The sequence below is a fragment of the Salmo trutta genome, chromosome 18 (assembly GCF_901001165.1).
Source record: "Salmo trutta chromosome 18, fSalTru1.1, whole genome shotgun sequence".
NCBI classification, from domain to species: Eukaryota; Metazoa; Chordata; class Actinopteri; order Salmoniformes; family Salmonidae; genus Salmo; species Salmo trutta.
In genome coordinates this window covers 9,555,528-9,575,414 of record NC_042974.1, presented here as the reverse complement: position 1 = coordinate 9,575,414, position 19,887 = coordinate 9,555,528, and the positions used below count along the sequence as shown (strand labels likewise).

The window sequence follows — 19,887 nt, the reverse complement described above, 5'->3', positions numbered from 1 at the left end:
AGAACTTGTGGTCAATCCTAAAGAGGCGGGTGGACAAACATAAACCCACAAATTCTGACAAACTCCAAGCATTGATTATGTCATCTGATGAAAATGAAGTTATTTTCTGCCAAATGTGTTGCACTAATGTATTTTCTGTTGAGGAAAACTATAGTTGTACACAGGGCCTAAAATTGACACCCGCCACCTGCGGGTAGATTTTGGCATTGGCGGATAAGATGTCTATTTCACGAGCTCTTTGGCGGGTGGTCAGGATGCCACAGAGTGAGCACTTCACTTGTATACGTTAATAAAAATAGCCAAGTATGATCACATTGAAAACTACTGCAGCATTTATTTAACAAAGTATTTCTGCCATTTTGTTTCATAGCTGGTAAATGAATCGCGCAAAGTCAAAGAACTATGAATCCTATACAGCCTATCCCACTTCGAGCTGCAACACTGCCAGGTTCGGGACTGTGCACAAGTGAAGAGCAGAGTTAAAGATTTGTTTTTAGAAGCGCTCTGCACAGGCATAAAAGTTGGTCTAATTTACTTCAAACTAAAGTGAGACTATTTACATAGTTTTGTTCACGAGCTAGGTTGTTTAACGTTTGAGTTTCAACTGCTAGGAAAGAGAAGACAACGCAGCTATTTGGCTCAATCTCACAGGCACATGACTTGAGTGGCATTACCATGGTAACCTATCCCTACAGTGAAGCATGATGGTGGCAGCATCATGCTGGGAGACTAGTCAAGATCGAGGGAAAGATGAACAGAGCAAAGTAGAGAGATCCTTGATCAAAACCTGCTCCAGAGCGCTCAGGACCTCCTACTGGGACAAAGGTTCACCTTCCAACAGGACAACGACCCTAAGCACACAGGCAAGACAACGCAGGAGTGGCTTGGGGACAAGTCTCTGAACGTCCTTGAGTGGCCAAGCCAGACCCTAAACTTGAACCCCATCGAACATCTCTGGAGAGACCTGACAATAGCTGTGCAGCGACGCTCCCCATCCAACCTGACAGAGCTTGAAAGGATCTGCAGCGAAGAACGGGAGAAACTCCCCAAATACAGGTGTTCCAAGCTTGTGGCGTCATACCCACAAAGACTCAAGGCTGTAATCGCTGCCAAAGGTGCGTCAACAAAGTACTGAGTAAAGGGTCTGAAAACTTATGAAAATGCACTGCATATGGATGGCATAAAGCCAGGCACATTTAACAGTTAGGCTATTGCTTTATAGATCTAATCAAGTTGGGGTTTGCTCGATCCTCAATTTTCTTATACGACTAGGCTAAGCCCTAGTCGCACAGGACTAGTAATACTAGAGAATGTTGGTTATGGAATTATTACCCCATAATGTCCGTTATTCCAGATGATGACTAGGACGTGAATCGTTTTTTACATTTTTTTTTTTTCAAAACTGCCCCCTGTAATTCCTTTTTATTTATATATATATATATATAAATAAATTGAGCCCAGGCGATAACTGGGCTACATTGATAATTAGAGCTTGGTTCCCAAGTTTCTAAACCATACCAAACCATCTTTGGTATAGTGTCACCATAATATTTGAATTGAGGAAGTATAATCATAAGGATATTTTAGCCATCCGGAGTAGACGTCCTAAATGCCCCCCAGCCTTCAGATGTGAGCTAAACAGTGCACTTGCACTTAATATTTGTTTTAAGTCTGTGGATGCGAAAGCGAACTTTCCATTTCCAAATGTTTAGGCAGTTGTATGCTGCTTTGTGATCTATTTACAGCAAGGGTTACATTAAATATGCGCAATATTTTTTACTGATGCATTTGCCAATATTCAATTAATACACACAAAACATATGAACAAAAGCATTCACTGTGAAAGTTGATACATGTAGACCTTCATATATAGGCCATGTGCAGCACTTCGTTCAATGTATCCAATCAGTTAGTTTTCTTGCTCAAACTACGAGCAACAACTGTCAAACTCAGACATTTATCTCAAAATACAGGGGTGTTGATTCACATGGGACTAGTATTATCAGAGGACCTTGGAGTTTGCCAAAAAACAGTTGATTATTCTGCCTGGATTTGTAACTCTTCTGCAAAGTACATATGATTGACATGGCAGATTTGGACGGGACAAAAATTACAGTTGTGATGTCTTGTGCCAGTAAAACAAATCCCGTCAGAATAGGGCTTAAGGCAAGGACTTTTTCCTCGTCTCGTCTCTGCTGCTGCTGCCTCCGCCGCAATGTTCTCAATCCCAATACGCTGGCTAATTTTGCAATTATGCACATAGCAAGATTGGAAAAGGTGCCAATTCTACGCCGCACTGAAGATTACGTTTCAGAACCGTGGACAGCGACCATATCGAACGCGGGAGAAAGCGCATGTTATAAAATTATATTATATTTATTAGTGTTGCACCATCATTATTATATAATATAACCATATAAAATGTCAGTATCACATGTCTTAGAGTGATGGACTGTGCCATCCCTGTGGCCTCCGCAATGGATTAGTCCACTGAGTAAGGGGCGAATCAGATGGGTGTCTTGTGCACCATGAAAAAATTGCGACTGCTCAACTAAAGAAATCTCGGTCGACTAACAGCCTATCGACCAAACAACCGATTAGTCGACTAAATGGGGTCAGCCCTACAAAGGACACGTAGTGTGTCGGGTTGTGCTCCACCTTTGTTTTAGCATCAACAATGTATCATTACTGGGGAACAAACCAAGACCAAAGATGGGATCCTGGGGGTGGTGGGGAGCAGACAGAATAAAGACCTCGATAGGAAGAAGCTGGGTTCACTTACTAAAGACAGCCAGGGTCAAGCTGCATTGTTCCTGTCATGGTTCCTGTGCCCCACTAGTTAATCATCCAACAGATCAATGGAAATTGGCAACAGAGGCGCATTTAAGATTTTTCCAACATCAGCTAAATGACATTTCAGGTTTTTAGGGTACAAAATTAAAGGAAGATCTAATATAATAGAAACCGTTTAAGAGGTGGTAGTAACAAAAACAAAACAGTGTTTCAGGCCGATGAAGAATGCAAATGTCTATATGTAGGCCTGTAATCTGTAAATGTAGCCTAGGGCTAATCTCTATTCTAGTGTATGCCCTTCCACATCTGAAGTAGACCGAGCCCAGGTCACAAATGCCAGTCGCAAACATTCTTTTTCAACTTCATATGTTTCCCTAAAACTGCATTTAGACAGCAGTCAAATTCTGATCTTTATTTCACTAATTGTTTTTTTGACCCATCAGATAAGTTTTGAAAAAGATCTGATGTGAAGAGATCTGAGGCGAGTTTAACAAGGCTTCTGTTTGCGGTGAACATTTTGCCAGAGTAACAATTTCAGTTGAACGATTTGAATACACATTCAAAAATGTTAGTGAAACACCAAACTACTTTTTTTTAAGGATTACTGACTTTTTAGCGACAATATTCAACCTGAAAATGATTTAGCAATTCCTACTAAATACAATTGAAAGTTTACATGGCCACTTTTTAGCGGCAGTTTAGACCCAAAGCAGACACTTCCATTCGCTACATACTACCTTCTCAGACTGTTCGCAAACGTTTTCAAACTGTCGCGGCTAACACAAAACAAATGGAATATGTTCGCTAATGTTAGGCAAAGTTCACTAATTATTTCCCTTTTTGAACGAATCTCTGATGTGACAGAGACCAATTAGTGGGAAAAATATAAGAATTGTCTGCCTGTTTAAACGCAGCATAACTAATTAGGAGAAAATATTTTCTTACAATTGGAGGTATATTTTGACCAATTCGAGCAGCTAATTAGCTAATAATTGCAATAACATATCCGTAGACTGGTTACTACATGCTGTGGCCACTGCTATTGAAGCTACTAGCGCTGTCTCTGCTCCACACTCCAGCACAATAAGTGGCGGTAATGCATCAACGTAGGATGCCAAAAGCCCCCCCACCCAAAAAAAAAACACAGGACAAGGCTGCTAGGTAGTGTCCTTTGTCCCCGCCAGTTCTGTTAACGGTACGGTAAGTAGCAAGGACACTGGTTCACTGTGTCCTTCGCCTTCCGAGCACTGCTTTCCCGCAGCTCTTAACTTTATGGCGCGCAAAGTAGCTAGCTAGTGTAGCCAACCCAACTACCCTTGCCGTAACATTAAAATAACTTTGGGAAAGCACTGCTTGGCAGGCGGGGGCGAAAGACACAGTGTGCCGGTGTCCTAGCTAGCAGTCGTTAATGGCATTGTCCGCAGCATGTAGTTTGTGTGGTAGTGGGTGCGGCATGTAGTAAGGGTCTGCAGATGGACTAATTCATAATTGTCCAAAATATCAGAATTGGGCTGCCTGTGTAAACGCAGCCAATACAGCCTAGATATTAAAAGTGACATGCACCTCTTCACCTCAGCAATTCAAAGAGGCCTCAGATCACCATTTGAACAGCTGCCTTGACGATATTGAAGCTGCCTCAGCTAACGTTATTTGTATGGCTTGGTCTATCCTGTACTACTAGTGCTGGCCATCTGTCACTTATCCAACAAGTTAGCTAGTATAGTTAATTTATAGTCATTACAATAACGTAGCTGGCAAATTGACTGTAGTAAACCTAGTTTTATCAAGCCAACTGAAAATCACCTAACGTTAGCACTCACAAAAAGCTCTGCTGACGTGACGTTCGGTCCCTTCAGGTGAAATTCCCCTGCATTTAGAAATTAGTCATCTTTGTCTAAACATCCGCTGGCAAAGTACCGGTAGTGAGCCTATTTTTGGAGCTTGTCGCACATAGAACATATACATTGTTTACCTTTGAAATGTTATCTTTCGAAAGATTGCCTGGTTACCACATTGCTAACACACTGTGCGCTTCCGGTGGGTGTCCGACCGTCAGATGTCAATCCCAACACAGCCAGACCTTGATGGTGGTGAAACGCCGCACATTGACAAAATGGAAAGGCTAGCTAGCAAATTTAGATGCGTCAAGCTAATTTAGCTAACTGTCTAATTTAGCTTATGCGAGAGTAACGTTAACCACAGCTAAAACGTGATTTATTCAGCTACTATGTAGTTAATTGAACTATCCATGCTGAATATAATAACCAATATTATTCTCTACAACTGTTGATGTGACTAGATAGGCAACTACCTAATGACAACTGATTTAGCTAGGTGGCTAACGTTAATATTAGCTAGCCAACACAAAACCACAACTCGTCTCCAGACCAAACGCAACTTTGGTTAAGTTAATAATAGGGGAAGGCGTAATTAAAATAAGCTAAAATGTGCCGCCAATGTGCTAATTTAACAATTGTAAGTAAATATGCACTTTGATAATTTCCTAAGAGCTATTCAAACAAAGGCGTAGTTCCTGGCTAGTTGTCTACTGATAACGTCATCATGGGTTGCCAATTTGCTTGTTACGTTAGCGTACTAGCCAGCTGGCTAACTTTACATTCCAGTAAACACTAGCGAGACTACCAAGAAATAGAAAAAACAACCGCATGACAAACTCGTGGGCTAACCATTATTAGACGTATATAATTATAGTCGTTGGTGCGTTTGAACAATCTAGCTAGTTAGCTGGCATTCATCTACGACCTGTAGTCTAGTCAACATCATCAAGGATTCGTTTAGGTCTAGGAACAAACCAAGCCAAACAAAGCGCGGCCTAAGAGATTGTCGACAGAACAAGAAGCCTCGGCGTTTCCTACCGTCTCCACCAAAAGGGAAAGACGTTTTCTACCCTAATTCTTTAAAAGCAACATAGCTATATTCAAACGTTTAATATGAGTCAACAAGTAACAGAACTAACGTATTTCTGAAAAGGTTTAAAATGCGCCCAGTTAGCTTCGCGGTGACCTTACATGCATTACCTCTTTCCTGGTTGTTCCTTTCCGGCTGTACCGGGCGCGGCCTCGACACTCGCCTGGGTCTTCTGCTGGTTGCTCTGACGGAGTTCATTTGCGGTGTTTAGAATAAAATAAATCAAACCCTTCTCTATAGTTGGAACGACGTCTAAGCACGCAATCTAAAATGTTTTTTTCTTCAACATTGCGCAATAAGTCACCCCTTTCCTGCGGCTCGAGAAAAATATATATTTTTGCGTTGCCCCTGCAACCCTTGCTCAGCTCCGTATCACTGTTGCAGGAGGAGCCATTAGCACACAGCGACCGTCCGACAACAAGAACATCACATGGGAAGACTATCCACCAATAGCACATCGAAGTAGGCCGTTTTTTCCTGCCACTGCAAATGGGAATGTGTGTCTGTAATGTCTGAAATTGACTGACTGAGAATGAAACAAGAAAGGCTGTTATGGACTCACTTTACCTTCTGAACTATTGCTATTATTAGCCTACTGTAGCATAATCATCACGATTACCTGTGTGTTAGTACTGGTCTGGAACCAAACCCTGCACACCCCGTGGGTGTCCTGTGCAGAACAGTCAATTGAAACATAAAAGCCTGTGTCCTGTGTGGGGGGGCTAGTAGCCCACAATAGGACTGAAGAACAAAGGCCTATATGGTTAATGAAGCCCAAGCCATGGTCTATAGGATTATATATGATTAATGAATCCCAAGCCATGGTCAATAGGCCTATATTTGGTTAATGAAGCCCAAGTCATGGGCTATAGGCCTATATTTCCCCCCCCCCACCTTTATTTAACCAGGTAGGCCAGTTGAGAACAAGTTCTCATTTACAACTCCGACCTAGCCAAGATAAAGCAAAGCATTGCGACAAAAAACAACACAGAGTTACACATGGGATAAACAAAAGTACAGTCAATAACAATAGAAAAAAATCTATATAGAGTGTGTGCAAATGGAGTAAGGAGGTAAGGCAATATATAAGCCATAGTAGTGAAGTAATTACAATTTAGCAAGTTAACACGAGTGATAGATGTGCAGATGATGATGTGCAAGTAGAAATACTAGTGTAAATAAAAACAATATGGGGATGAGGTAGGTAGTTGGATTGGCTATTTACAGATGGGCTGTGTACAGCTGCAGCGATCGGTGAGCTGCTCAGATAGCTGATGCTTAAAGTTAGTGAGGGAGATATAAGTCTCCAACTTCAGCGATTTTTGCAATTTGTTCCAGTCATTGGCAGCAGAGAACTGGAAGGAAAGGCGGCGAAAGGACGTGTTGGCTTTGGGGATGACCAGTGAGATATATCTGCTGGAGCGCGTGCTACGGGTGGGTGTTGTTATGGTGAACAGTGAGCTGAGATAAGGCGGAGCTTTACCTAGAAAATACTTATAGATGACCTGGAGCCAGTGGGTCTGGTGACGAATATGTAGCGAGGGCCAGCCAACGAGAGCATACAGGTCGCAGTGGTGGGTGGTATATGGGGCTTTGCTGACAAAATGGATAGCACCGTGATAAACTGCATCAAATTTGCTGAGTAGAGTGTTGGAGGCTATTTTGTAAATTACATCGCCGAAGTCGAGCATCGGTAGGATGGTCAGTTTTACGAGGGTATGTTTGGCAGCGTGAGTGAAGGAGGTTTTGTTGCGAAATAGGAAGCCGATTCTAGATTTAATTTTGGATTGGAGATGCTTTATATGAGTCTGGAAGGAGAGTTCACAGCCTAGCCAGACACCTAGGTATTTGTAGTTGTCCACATATTCTAAGTCAGAACCGTCCAGAGTAGTGATGCTAGTCGAGAGGGCGGGTGTGGGCAGCGATTGTTTGAAAAGCATGCATTTAGTTTTACTAGCGTTTAAGAGCAGTTGGAGGCCACGGAAGGAGTGTTGTATGGCATTGAAGCTTGTTTGTAGGTTTGTTAACACAGTGTCCAAAGAAGGGCCAGATGTATACAGAATGGTGTCGTCTGCGTAGAGGTGGATCAAGGAATCACCCGCCGCAAGAGCGACATCATTGATATATACACAGAAAACAGTCGGGCCAGAGAATTGAACCCTGTGGCACCCCCATAGAGACTAACAGAGGTCTGGACAACAGCCCCTCCGATTTGACACACTGAACTCTGTCTGAAAAGTAGTTTGTGAACCAGGCAAGGCAGTCATTAGAGAAACCAAGGCTGTTGAGTCTGTCGATAAGAATACGGTGATTGACAGAATCGAAAGCCTTGGCCAGGTCGATGAAGACTGCTGCACAGTATTGTCTTTTATTGATGGCGGTTATGATATCGTTTAGTACCTTGAGCGTGGCTGCGGTGCACCCGTGGCCAGCTCGGAAACCGGATTGCACAGCGGAGAAGGTACGGTGGGATTCATAATGGTCAGTGATCTGTTTATTAACTTGACTTTCAAAGACTTTGGAAAGGCAGGGCAGGATGGATATAGGTCTTTAACAGTTTGGGTCTAGGGTGTCACCCCCTTTGAAGAGGGGGATGACCGCGGCAGCTTTCCAATCTTTAGGAATCTCGGATGATACGAGAGGTTGAACAGACTAGTAACCGGAGTCGCAACAATGGCAGCAGATAATTTTCGAGAGGGTCCAGATTGTCTAGCCCAGCTGATTTGTACGGGTCCAAGTTTTGCAGCTCTTTCAGGACATCTGCTATCAGGATCTGGCTATATGGTTAATTATGGTTAATGAAGCCCATGCCGTGGGGTATAGGCCTATATGGTTAATGAAGCCCAAGCCATGGGGTATAGGCCTATACGGTTAATGAAGCCCAAGCCATGGGCTATAGGCCTATATGGTTAATGCCTATAGGGACAAGGTCAGAGACCTGGCAGTGGTGCGAGGATAACTACCTCTCCCTCAACGTGATGATGACAAAGGAGATTATTGTGGACTACAGAAAAAGGAGGACCGAGCACGCCCCCATTCTCATCGACAGGGCTGTAGTGGAGCAGGTTGAGAGCTTCAAGTTCCTTGGTGTGCACATCACCAACAAACTATCATGGTCCAAACACACCAAAACAGTTGTGAAGAGGACACGACAACACCTATTCCCCCTCAGGAGACGAAATAGATTTGGTATGGGTCCTCAGATCCTCAAAAAGTTCTACAGCTGCACCATCAAGGACATCCTGACTGGTTGCATCACCGCCTGGTATGGCAACTGCTTGGCCTCGACCGAGACAGTACAGAGGGTAGTGCGTACGGCCCAGTACATCACTGGGGCCAAGCTTCCTGCCATCCAAGACCTCTATACCAGGCAGTGTCACAGGAAGGTCCAAAAAATTGCCAAGGACTCCAGCCACCCTAGTCATAGACTGTTCTCTCTGCTACCGCACAGCAAGCGGTACCGGAGCGCCAAGTCTAGGTCAAAAAGGCTTCTTAACAGCTTCTACCCCCAAGCCATAAGACTCTTGAACAGTTTATCAAATGGCTACCCAGACTATTTGCATTGTCCACACGAACCCATTTTTACCCAACCCATTACCTAAATTACCTTGACTAACCGGTGCCCCCGCACATTGACTCTGTACCGGAACCCCCTGTATATAGCCTCGCTACTGTTATTTTATTGTTGCTCCTTAATTATTAGTTATATTTATTTCATTTTTTTCTTAACTGCATTGTTGGTAAAGGACTTGTAAGTAAGCATTTCACTGTAAGGTCTACACCTGTTGTATTCAGCGCATGCAACAAAGATTTGATTTGATTTGAAGCCCAAGCCATGCGCTATAGGCCTACTCCATTTCGAAGTAGATCTAGGTCATTTGTCAATTCATCTGATATTGGGGAAATATATTTGGTCAATGTGGTTTCTTTGTGTTGTCTGAAGTATTAGATGGCATAGGTTTATTATTACAGTCTTCCTGACATATCTGACAACCGATTGCCTGCTGTAGGATAGACAGGATGACCCTTTTCTTTCAGGGGGGCTAGAGGGGGCATCAAAACAGGGCTCCCATGAGAATTGAAATATCAATACGGCCCCCCTCAACGATATTGACATCTGGCACCCATAAGACACGTCGGCACCCCAAGAGTCACTGTGATTCGAACCATGAGTTGATCTGCCAATGCCAGTCAAATAATCCTACAGACAGACAGCAGTACTCCTGTACATGGCCTTTATCACAGCTCCGCTGTCTATGTAAATCGGTGTAATAAAAACATACTTCTTTATCAATCACAAGTGCGAACTTATCAGCAGAGGTCTCCTCCTTTGTGTTCAGCTGTCGTGATGCTTAGTTCCTGACTGACAGCTGTATAGAGCACATGTTGTGAGGTTGGTGGCAAACTGATTGTGTATGCGCTCAAAAGACACTCTGCATCACAAATGACACCCTATTCCCTATTTAGTGTACTACTTTTGAACAGGGCCCAAAGGTAATTTGGGACACAGTCACTTGGCAATTGTCAGGCAAAAATACTGACAGTCAGATAGTGAGGTTCAATGCCTTCATGTATGGATCATTGATCTGTGAAATTGAGGGAAGAAGCTTTCATGTATGGGACCTTGGATGGCATCATGGGTAATAGACTACCTCCTCTCAGTCAAATGTCTGTCTATTCATGCACTCCAGTCTGGTGAATGTTCACCCACAGATGGACCTATACTCTACTCTGAGGCACCAGGCTCTGCTTTCCTTGAGTCCAGTTGGTGGAAGGATCATTGTGAAGGACTAGTAATGTCACGTAGGAAAGGACACCATCTGTTGGGAGTTGGCCTAATGGTGACGTAAACCTCAAACCAGAGATGGAAGAGAAAGTGAGACTTCTCACAAGCAAATCTTTTTCTGGTTGGGCGAGGGTGGGTGGGTGGGGGGATAAGTATACCAGAGCCAGCTGATATTCGGCAGTTTCCCACTGAAAACATCCTGTCTTTGTATGTGAGAGTTCCATCTCTCGAGTGAGCATGCCAGAGATTATGGAAGAACTGTGAGAGAGGGAACACACACTTGACCATTTTGTCCAATAGTCAGGGGCACAACTTTCACTGGGGACGGGAGGGACATGCCCCCACACAGTTTTGTCATTGGAATATGATACAAAACAAGGCAACGGGATGCTTTAAGACCATGCTGATGCCTCTGAGTGTTGGGTAGGCTGTTTGGAGTGTTTATCCAACTGGATAAAAATAATAATTATGTCCCCCCACTTCTAAAACCAAGTTGCTCCCATGCCAATGGTAAATTGCTTTTATGAGACATCTTTATTATCCACCATCTTTGCCTCAAACCAAGGATTGCCCAGGCATGGGGTCGATTGCATTTGAATTCAGAAACTGAAAACAATTCCTCTGATCCCAATTGCATATGAATGAGGAGAATTTGAAATTCAGTTTACTTCTTAAATTGAAATGGAATTGACCCCAACCCTAATGCACAAGTATAGTTGCTGAAAGGGGGGGAAAAAAAACTATCTTGGTGTCTCTCCGTCATATCAGATGTCATCTCTAATGAAGAGGGACAGATCAGATGGATGCAAATATTCTACTGATTCATTGTTTGTAACTGTTCAGTCACGCTCAGCTGTAGGAAGAGACTACTAACTGTTCAGTCACGCTCAGCTGTAGGAAGAGACTAACTGTTCAGATCACGCTTCAGCTGTAGGACGAGACCTAAACTGTTCAGTCACGCTCAGCTGTAGGAGGAAGAGACTACTAAACTGTTCAGTCACGCTCCAGTGTAGGGAAGGAAGGTTCAGTCACGCTTCAGCTGTAGGAAAGAGACTAACTGTTCAGTTCACGCTCAGCTGTAGGAAGAGACTAACTGTTCAGTCACGCTCAGCTGTAGGAAGAGACTAACTGTTCAGTCACGCTCAGCTGTAGGAAGAGGACTAACTGTTCAGTCACGCTCAGCTGTAGGAAAGACTAACTGTTCAGTCACGCTCAGCTGTAGGGAGAGACTACTAACTGTTCAGTCACGCTCAGCTGTAGGAAGAGACTAACTGTTCAGTCACGCTCAGCTGTAGGAAGAGACTAACTGTTCAGTCACGCTCAGCTGTAGGAAGAGACTACTAACTGTTCAGTCACGCTCAGCTGTAGGAAGAGACTACTAACTGTTCAGTCACGCTCAGCTGTAGGAAGAGACTACTAACTGTTCAGTCACGTCAGCTGTAGGAAGAGACTAACTGTTCAGTCACGCTCAGCTGTAGGAAGAGACTAACTGTTCAGTCACGCTCAGCTGTAGGAAGAGACTAACTGTTCAGTCACGCTCAGCTGTAGGAAGAGACTAACTGTTCAGTCACGCTCAGCTGTAGGAAGAGTACTAACTGTTCAGCACGTCAGCTGTAGGAAGAGACTAACTGTTCAGTCACGCTCAGCTGTAGGAAGAGACTAACTGTTCAGTCACGCTCAGCTGTAGGAAGAGACTACTAACTGTTCAGTCACGCTCAGCTGTAGGAAGAGACTAACTGTTCAGTCACGCTCAGCTGTAGGAAGAGACTAACTGTTCAGTCACGCTCAGCTGTAGGAGAGACTACTAAGTCAGTCACGCTCAGCTGTAGGAAGAGACTAACTGTTCAGTCACGCTCAGCTGTAGGAAGAGACTAACTGTTCAGTCACGCTCAGCTGTAGGAAGAGTACTAACTGTTCAGTCACGCTCAGCTGTAGGAAGAGACTAACTGTTCAGTCACGCTCAGCTGTAGGAAGAGACTACTAACTGTTCAGTCACGCTCAGCTGTAGGAAGAGACTAACTGTTCAGTCACGCTCAGCTGTAGGAAGAGACTAACTGTTCAGTCACGCTCAGCTGTAGGAAGAGACTACTAACTGTTCAGTCACGCTCAGCTGTAGGAGAGACTACTAACTGTTCAGTCACGCTCAGCTGTAGGAAGAGACTAACTGTTCAGTCACGCTCAGCGTAGAAGAGACTAACGTTCAGGTCCGCTCAGCTGTAGGAAGAGACTAACGGTTCGTCACGCTCAGCTGTAGGAAGAGAACTAAACTGTTCAGTCACGCTCAGCTGTAGGAAGAGACTAACTAAACTGTTCAGGGGTCACGCTCAGCTGTAGGAAGAGACTAACTGTTTCAGTCACGCTCCAGCTGTAGGAAGAGACTAACTGTTTCAGTCACGCTCAGCTGTAGGAAGAGACTAACTGTTCAGTCACGCTCAGCTGTAGGAAGAGACACTAACTGTTCAGTCACGCTCAGCTGTAGGAAGAGACTACTAACGTCAGTCACGCTCAGCTGTAGGAAGAGACTACTAACTGTTTCAGGTCACGCTCAGCTGTAGGGAAAGAGACTACTAAACTGTTCAGTCACGCTCAGCCTGTAGGAAGAGACTACTAACTGTTCAGTCACGCTCAGCTGTTAGGAAGAGACTACTGTTCAGTCACGCTCAGCTGTAGGAAGAGACCTAACTGGTCATTCACGCTCAGCTGTAGGAAAGAGACTACGAACTGTTCAGAATCCACGCTCAAGCTGTAGGAAAGAGACTACTAACTGTTCAGGCAGTGCTCACCGTCAGCTGTAGGAAGAGACTATAAACTGTTCAGTCACGCTCAGCTGGAGGAGAGACTAACTGTTCAGTCACGCTCAGCTGTAGGAAGAGACTACTAACTGTTCAGTCACGCTCAGCTGTCAGGAAGAGACTAACTGTTCAAGCAGGATCAACGCTCAGCGGTAGGAAAGGACTCTAACTGTTCATCCTCAGCCGTCGAAGAGACTAACTGTCAGTAAAGCTCAGCTGTAGGAAGAGACTAACCTGTTCAGTCACGCTCAGCTGTAGGAAGAAGAGACTACTAACTGTTCAGTCACGCTCAGCTGTAGGAAGAGACTACTAACTGTTCAGTCACGCTCAGCTGTAGGAAGAGACTAACTGTTCAGTCACGCTCAGCTGTAGGAAGAGACTAAACTGTTCAGTCACGCTCAGCTGTAGGAAGAGACTACTAACTGTTCAGTCACGCTCAGCTGTAGGAAGAGACTAACTGTTCAGTCACGCTCAGCTGTAGGAAGAGACAATGTTCAGTCACGCTCAGCTGTAGGAGAGACTACTAACTGTTCAGTCACGCTCAGCTGTAGGAAGAGACTAACTGTTCAGTCACGCTCAGCTGTAGGAAGAGACTAACTGTTCAGTCACGCTCAGCTGTAGGAAGAGACTAACTGTTCAGTCACGCTCAGCTGTAGGGAGAGACTACTAACTGTTCAGTCACGCTCAGCTGTAGGAAGAGACTAACTGTTCAGTCACGCTCAGCTGTAGGAAGAGACTAACTGTTCAGTCACGCTCAGCTGTAGGAAGAGATACTAACTGTTCAGTCACGCTCAGCTGTAGGAGAGAGACTACTAACTGTTCGTCACGCTCAGCTGTAGGAAGAGACTACTAACTGTTCAGTCACGCTCAGCTGTAGGAAGAGACTAACGTTCAGTTCGCTCAGCTGTAGGAAGAGACTAACTGTTCAGTCACGCTCAGCTGTAGGAAGAGACTAACTGTTCAGTCACGCTCAGCTGTAGGAAGAGACTAACTGTTCAGTCACGCTCAGCTGTAGGAAGAGACTACTAATGTTCAGTCCACGCTCAGCTGTAGGAAGAGACTAACTGTTCAGTCACGCTCAGCTGTAGGAAGAGACTAACTGTTCAGTCACGCTCAGCTGTAGGAAGAGACTACTACTGTTCAGTCACGCTCAGCTGTAGGAAGAGACTACTACTGTTCAGTCACGCTCAGCTGTAGGAAGAGACTAACTGTTCAGTCACGCTCAGCTGTAGGGAGAGAGACTAAACGTTCAGTCACGCTCAGCGTAGGAAGACGACTAACTGTTCACAGTCACGCTCAGCTGTGAAGAGACTAACTGTTCAGTCACGCTCAGCTGTAGGAAGAGACTAACTGTTCAGTCACGCTCAGCTGTAGGAAGAGACTACTAACTGTTCAGTCACGCCTCAGCTGTAGGAAGAGACTACTAACTGTTCAGTCACGCTCAGCTGTAGGAAGAGACCTAACTGTTCAGTCACGCTCAGCTGTAGGAAGAGACTAACTGTTCAGTCACGCTCAGCTGTAGGAAGAGACTAACTGTTCAGTCACGCTCAGCTGTAGGAAGAGACTACTAACTGTTCAGTCACGCTCAGCTGTAGGAAGAGACTAACTGTTCAGTCACGCTCACTGTAGGAAGAGACTAACTGTTCAGTCACGCTCAGCTGTAGGAAGAGACTAACTGTTCAGTCACGCTCAGCTGTAGGAAGAGACTACTAACTGTTCAGTCACGCTCAGCTGTAGGAAGAGACTACTAACTGTTCAGTCACGCTCAGCTGTAGGAAGAGACTAACTGTTCAGTCACGCCAGCTGTAGGAAGAGCTACTAACTGTTCAGTCACGCTCAGCTGTAGGAAGAGACTACTAACTGTTCAGTCCACGCTCAGCTGTAGGAAGAGACTACTACTGTTCAGTCACGCTCAGCTGTAGGAAGAGACTACTAACTGTTCAGTCACGCTCAGCTGTAGGAAGAGACTAACTGTTCAGTCACGCTCAGCTGTAGGAAGAGACTAATGTTCAGTCACGCTCAGCTGTAGGAAGAGACTAACTGTTCAGTCACGCTCAGCTGTAGGGAAGAGACTACTAACGTTCAGTCACGCTCAGCTGTAGGAAGAGACTACTAACTGTTCAGTCACGCTCAGCTGTAGGAAGAGGACTACTAACGTTCAGTCACGCTCAGCTGTAGGAAGAGACTACTAACTGTTCAGTCACGCTCAGCTGTAGGAAAGAGACTAACTGTTCAGTCACGCTCAGCTGTAGGAAGAGCTACCTAACTGTTCAGTTCACGCTCAGCTGTAGGAAGAGACTAACTGTCAGTCACGCTCAGCTGTCGGAAGAGACTAACTGTTCAGTCACGCTCAGCTGTAGGAAGAGGACTAACTGTTCAGTCACGCTCAGCTGTAGGAGAGACTACTAACTGTTCAGTCACGCCTCAGCTGTAGGAAGAGACTAACTGTTCAGTCACGCTCAGCTGTAGGAAGAGAACTAACTGTTCAGTCACGCTCAGCTGTAGGAAGACGACTAACTGTTCAGTCACGCTCAGCTGTAGGAAGAGACTAACTGTCAGTCACGCTCAGCTGTAGGAAGAGACTAAACTGTTCAGTCACGCTCAGCTGTAGGAAGAGACCTAACTGTTCAGTCACGCTCAGCTGTAGGAAGAGACTAACTGTTCAGTCCACGCTCAGCTGTAGGAAGAGACTACTAACTGTTCAGTCACGCTCAGCTGTAGGAAGAGACTAACTGTTCAGTCACGCTCAGCTGTAGGAAGAGACTAACTGTTCAGTCACGCTCAGCTGTAGGAAGAGACTAACTGTTCAGTCACGCTCAGCTGTAGGAAGAGACTAACTGTTCAGTCACGCTCAGCTGTAGGAAGACGACGTAACGTTCAGTCACGTCTTCAGCTGTAGAAAGAGACTAACTGTTCAGTCACGCTCACGCTCAGCTGTAGGAAGGAGACTAACTGTTCAGTCACGCTCAGCTGTAGGAAGAGACTAACTGTTCAGTCACGCTCAGCTGTAGGAAGAGACTAACTGTCAGTCACGCTCAGCTGTAGGAAGAGACTAACTGTTCAGTCACGCTCAGCTGTAGGAGAGACTAACTGTTCAGTCACGCTCAGCTGTAGGAAGAGACTACTAACTGTTCCGTCACGCTCAGCTGTAGGAAGAGACTACTAAATGTTCAGTCACGCCTCTCAGCTGTAGGAAGAGACTACTAACTGTTCAGCACGCTCAGCTGTAGGAAGAGGACTACTAACTGTTCAGTCACGCTCAGCTGTAGGAAGAGACTAACTAACTGTTCAGTCACGCTCAGCTGTAGGAAGGAGAACTACTAACTGTTCAGTCACGCTCAGCTGTAGGAAGAGACTAACTGTTCAGTCACGCTCAGCTGTAGGAAGAGACTAACTGTTCAGTCACGCTCAGCTGTAGGAAGAGACTACTAACTGTTCAGTCACGCTCAGCTGTAGGAAGAGACTACTAACTGTTCAGTCACGCTCAGCTGTAGGAAGAGACTACTAACTGTTCAGTCACGGCTCAGCTGTAGGAAGAGACTAACTGTCAGTCACGGCTCAGCGTAGGAAGAGACTAGAACTGTTCAGTCACGCTCAGCTGTAGGAGAGACTAAACTGTTCAGTCACGCTCAGCTGTAGGAAGAGACTAACTGTTCAGTCACGCTCAGCTGTAGGAAGAGACTAACTGTTCAGTCACGCTCAGCTGTAGGGAGAGACTACTAACTGTTCAGTCACGCTCAGCTGTAGGAAGAGACTAACTGTTCAGTCACGCTCAGCTGTAGGAAGAGACTAACTGTTCAGTCACGCTAGCTGTAGGAAGAGACTACTAACTGTTCAGTCACGCTCAGCTGTAGGAAGAGACTAACTGTTCAGTCTACGCTCAGCTGTAGGAAGAGACTAAACTGTTCAGTCACGCTCAGCTGTAGGGACAGAGACTAACTAGTTCAGTCACGCTCAGCTGTAGGAAGAGACTAAACTGTTCAGTCACGCTCAGCTGTAGGAAGAGACTAACTGTTCAGTCACGCTCAGCTGTAGGAAGAGCCTAACTGTTCAGTCACGCTCAGCTGTAGGAAGAGACTACTAACTGTTCAGTCACGCTCGCTGTAGGAAGAGACTAACTGTTCAGTCACGCTCAGCTGTAGGAAGAGACTAACTGTTCAGTCACGCTCAGCTGTAGGAAGAGCTACTAACTGTTCAGTCACGCTCAGCTGTAGGAAGAGACTAACTGTTCAGTCACGCTCAGCTGTAGGAAGAGACGACTAACTGTTCAGTCACGCTCAGCTGTAGGAAGAGACTATAACTGTTCAGTCACGCTCAGCTGTAGGAAGAGACTAACTGTTCAGTCACGCTCAGCTGTAGGAAGAGACTAACTAGTTCAGTCACGCTCAGCTGTAGGAAGAGACTAACTGTTCAGTCACGCTCAGCTGTAGGAAGAGACTAACTGTTCAGTCACGCTCAGCTGTAGGAAGAGACTACTAACTGTTCAGTCACGCTCAGCTGTAGGAAGAGACTAACTGTTCAGTCACGCTCAGCTGTAGGAAGAGACTAACTGTTCAGTCACGCTCAGCTGTAGGAAGAGACTAACTGTTCAGTCACGCTCAGCTGTAAGAGACTACAACTGTTCAGTCACGCTCAGCTGTAGGAAGAGACTAACTGTTCAGTCACGCTCAGCTGTAGGAAGAGACTAACTGTTCAGTCACGCTCAGCTGTAGGAAGAGACTAACTGTTCAGTCACGCTCAGCTGTAGGAAGAGACTACTAACTGTTCAGTCACGCTCAGCTGTAGGAAGAGACTAACTGTTCAGTCACGCTCAGCTGTAGGAAGAGACTACTAACTGTTCAGTCACGCTCAGCTGTAGGAAGAGACTAACTGTTCAGTCACGCTCAGCTGTAGGAAGAGACTAACTGTTCAGTCACGCTCAGCTGTAGGAAGAGACTAACTGTTCAGTCACGCTCAGCTGTAGGAAGAGACTACTAACTGTTCAGTCACGCTCAGCTGTAGGAAGAGAGACTAAACTGTTCAGTCACGCTCAGCTGTAGGAAGAGACTAACTGTTCAGTCACGCTCAGCTGTAGGAAGAGACTAACTGTTCAGTCACGCTCAGCTGTAGGAAGAGACTACTAACTGTTCAGTCACGCTCAGCTGTAGGAAGAGACTACTAATGTTCAGTCACGCTCAGCTGTAGGAAGAAATACTAACTGTTCAGTCACGCTCAGCTGTAGGAAGAGACTAACTGTTCAGTCACGCTCAGCTGTAGGAAGAGACTAACTGTTCAGTCACGCTCAGCTGTAGGAAGAGACTAACTGTTCAGTCACGCTCAGCTGTAGGAAGAGACTAACTGTTCAGTCACGCTCAGCTGTAGGAAGAGACTACTAACTGTTCAGTCACGCTCAGCTGTAGGAAGAGACTACTAACTGTTCAGTCACGCTCAGCTGTAGGAGAGGAACTAACTGTTCAGTCACGCTCAGCTGTAGGAAGAGACTACTAACGTTCAGTCACGCTCAGCTGTAGGAAGAGACTAACTGTTCAGTCACGCTCAGCTGTAGGAAGAGACTAACTGTTCAGTCACGCTCAGCTGTAGGAAGCGACTAACTGTTCAGCACGCTCAGCTGTAGGAGAGACTACTACTGTTCAGTCACGCTCAGCTGTAGGAAGAGACTAACTGTTCAGTCACGCTCAGCTGTAGGAAGAGATAACTGTTCAGTCACGCTCAGCTGTAGAAGAGACTAACTGTTCAGTCACGCTCAGCTGTAGGAAGAGACTAAACTGTTTCAGTCACGCTCAGCTGTCGGAAGGACTACTAACTGTTAAGTCACGCTCAGCTGTAGGAAGAGACTAACGTTCAGTCACGCTCAGCTGTAGGAAGAGACTAACTGTTCAGTCACGCTCAGCTGTAGGAAGAGACTAACTGTTCGTCAGCTCAGCTGTAAGAAGAGACTAACTGTCAGTCACGCTCAGCTGTAGGAAGAGACTAACTGTTCAGTCAACGACTCAGCTGTAGGAAGAGACTAACTGTTCAGTCACGCTCAGCTTGTTAGGAAGAGAATACTAACGGTTCAGTCACGCTCAGCTGTAGGAAGGATACTAACCTGTTCAGTTCACGCTCAGCTGTAGAGAAGAGACTCACTAACTGTTCAGTCACGCTCAGCTGTAGGAAGAGACTACTACTGTTCAGTCACGCTCAGCTGTAGGAAGAGACTCTAACTGTTCAGTCACGCTCAGCTGTAGGAAGAGACTATAACTGTTCAGTCCACGCTCAGCTGTAGGAAGAGACTAACTGTTCAGTCACGCTCAGCTGTAGGAAGAGACTAACTGTCAGTCACGCTCAGCTGTAGGAAGAGAAGATACTAACTGTTCAGTCACGCTCAGCTGTAGGAAAGAGACTAAACTGTTCAGTCACGCTCAGCTGTAGGAAGAGACTAAACTGTTCAGTCACGCTCAGCTGTAGGAAGAGACTAAACTGTTCAGTCACGCTCAGCTGGTAGGAAGAGACTACTAACTGTTCAGTCACGCCTCAGCTGTAGGAAGAGACTAACTGTTCAGTCACGCTCAGCTGTAGGAAGAGACTAACTGTTCAGTCACGCTCAGC

At 45.5% G+C, this 19,887-nt stretch overlaps 1 protein-coding gene across 3 annotated transcripts in view; it reads right to left on the bottom strand.

Annotated features, from left to right (window-relative positions):
- The window catches only part of LOC115152814 (F-box only protein 11), a 44,736-nt gene extending 38,577 nt beyond the window's left edge, over window positions 1–6,159 (bottom strand). For all 3 annotated transcript variants that reach the window (XR_003867583.1, XM_029697649.1, XM_029697651.1), the window contains exon 1: window positions 5,832–6,159. Coding sequence is in view for 2 of the 3 variants with exons in the window: in XM_029697649.1 (XP_029553509.1) it covers window positions 5,832–5,919 (88 nt within the window). In the remaining variant the exon portion in view is untranslated. The remainder of the gene's footprint in view (window positions 1–5,831) is intronic.
- Window positions 6,160–19,887: the final 13,728 nt, after the last annotated feature.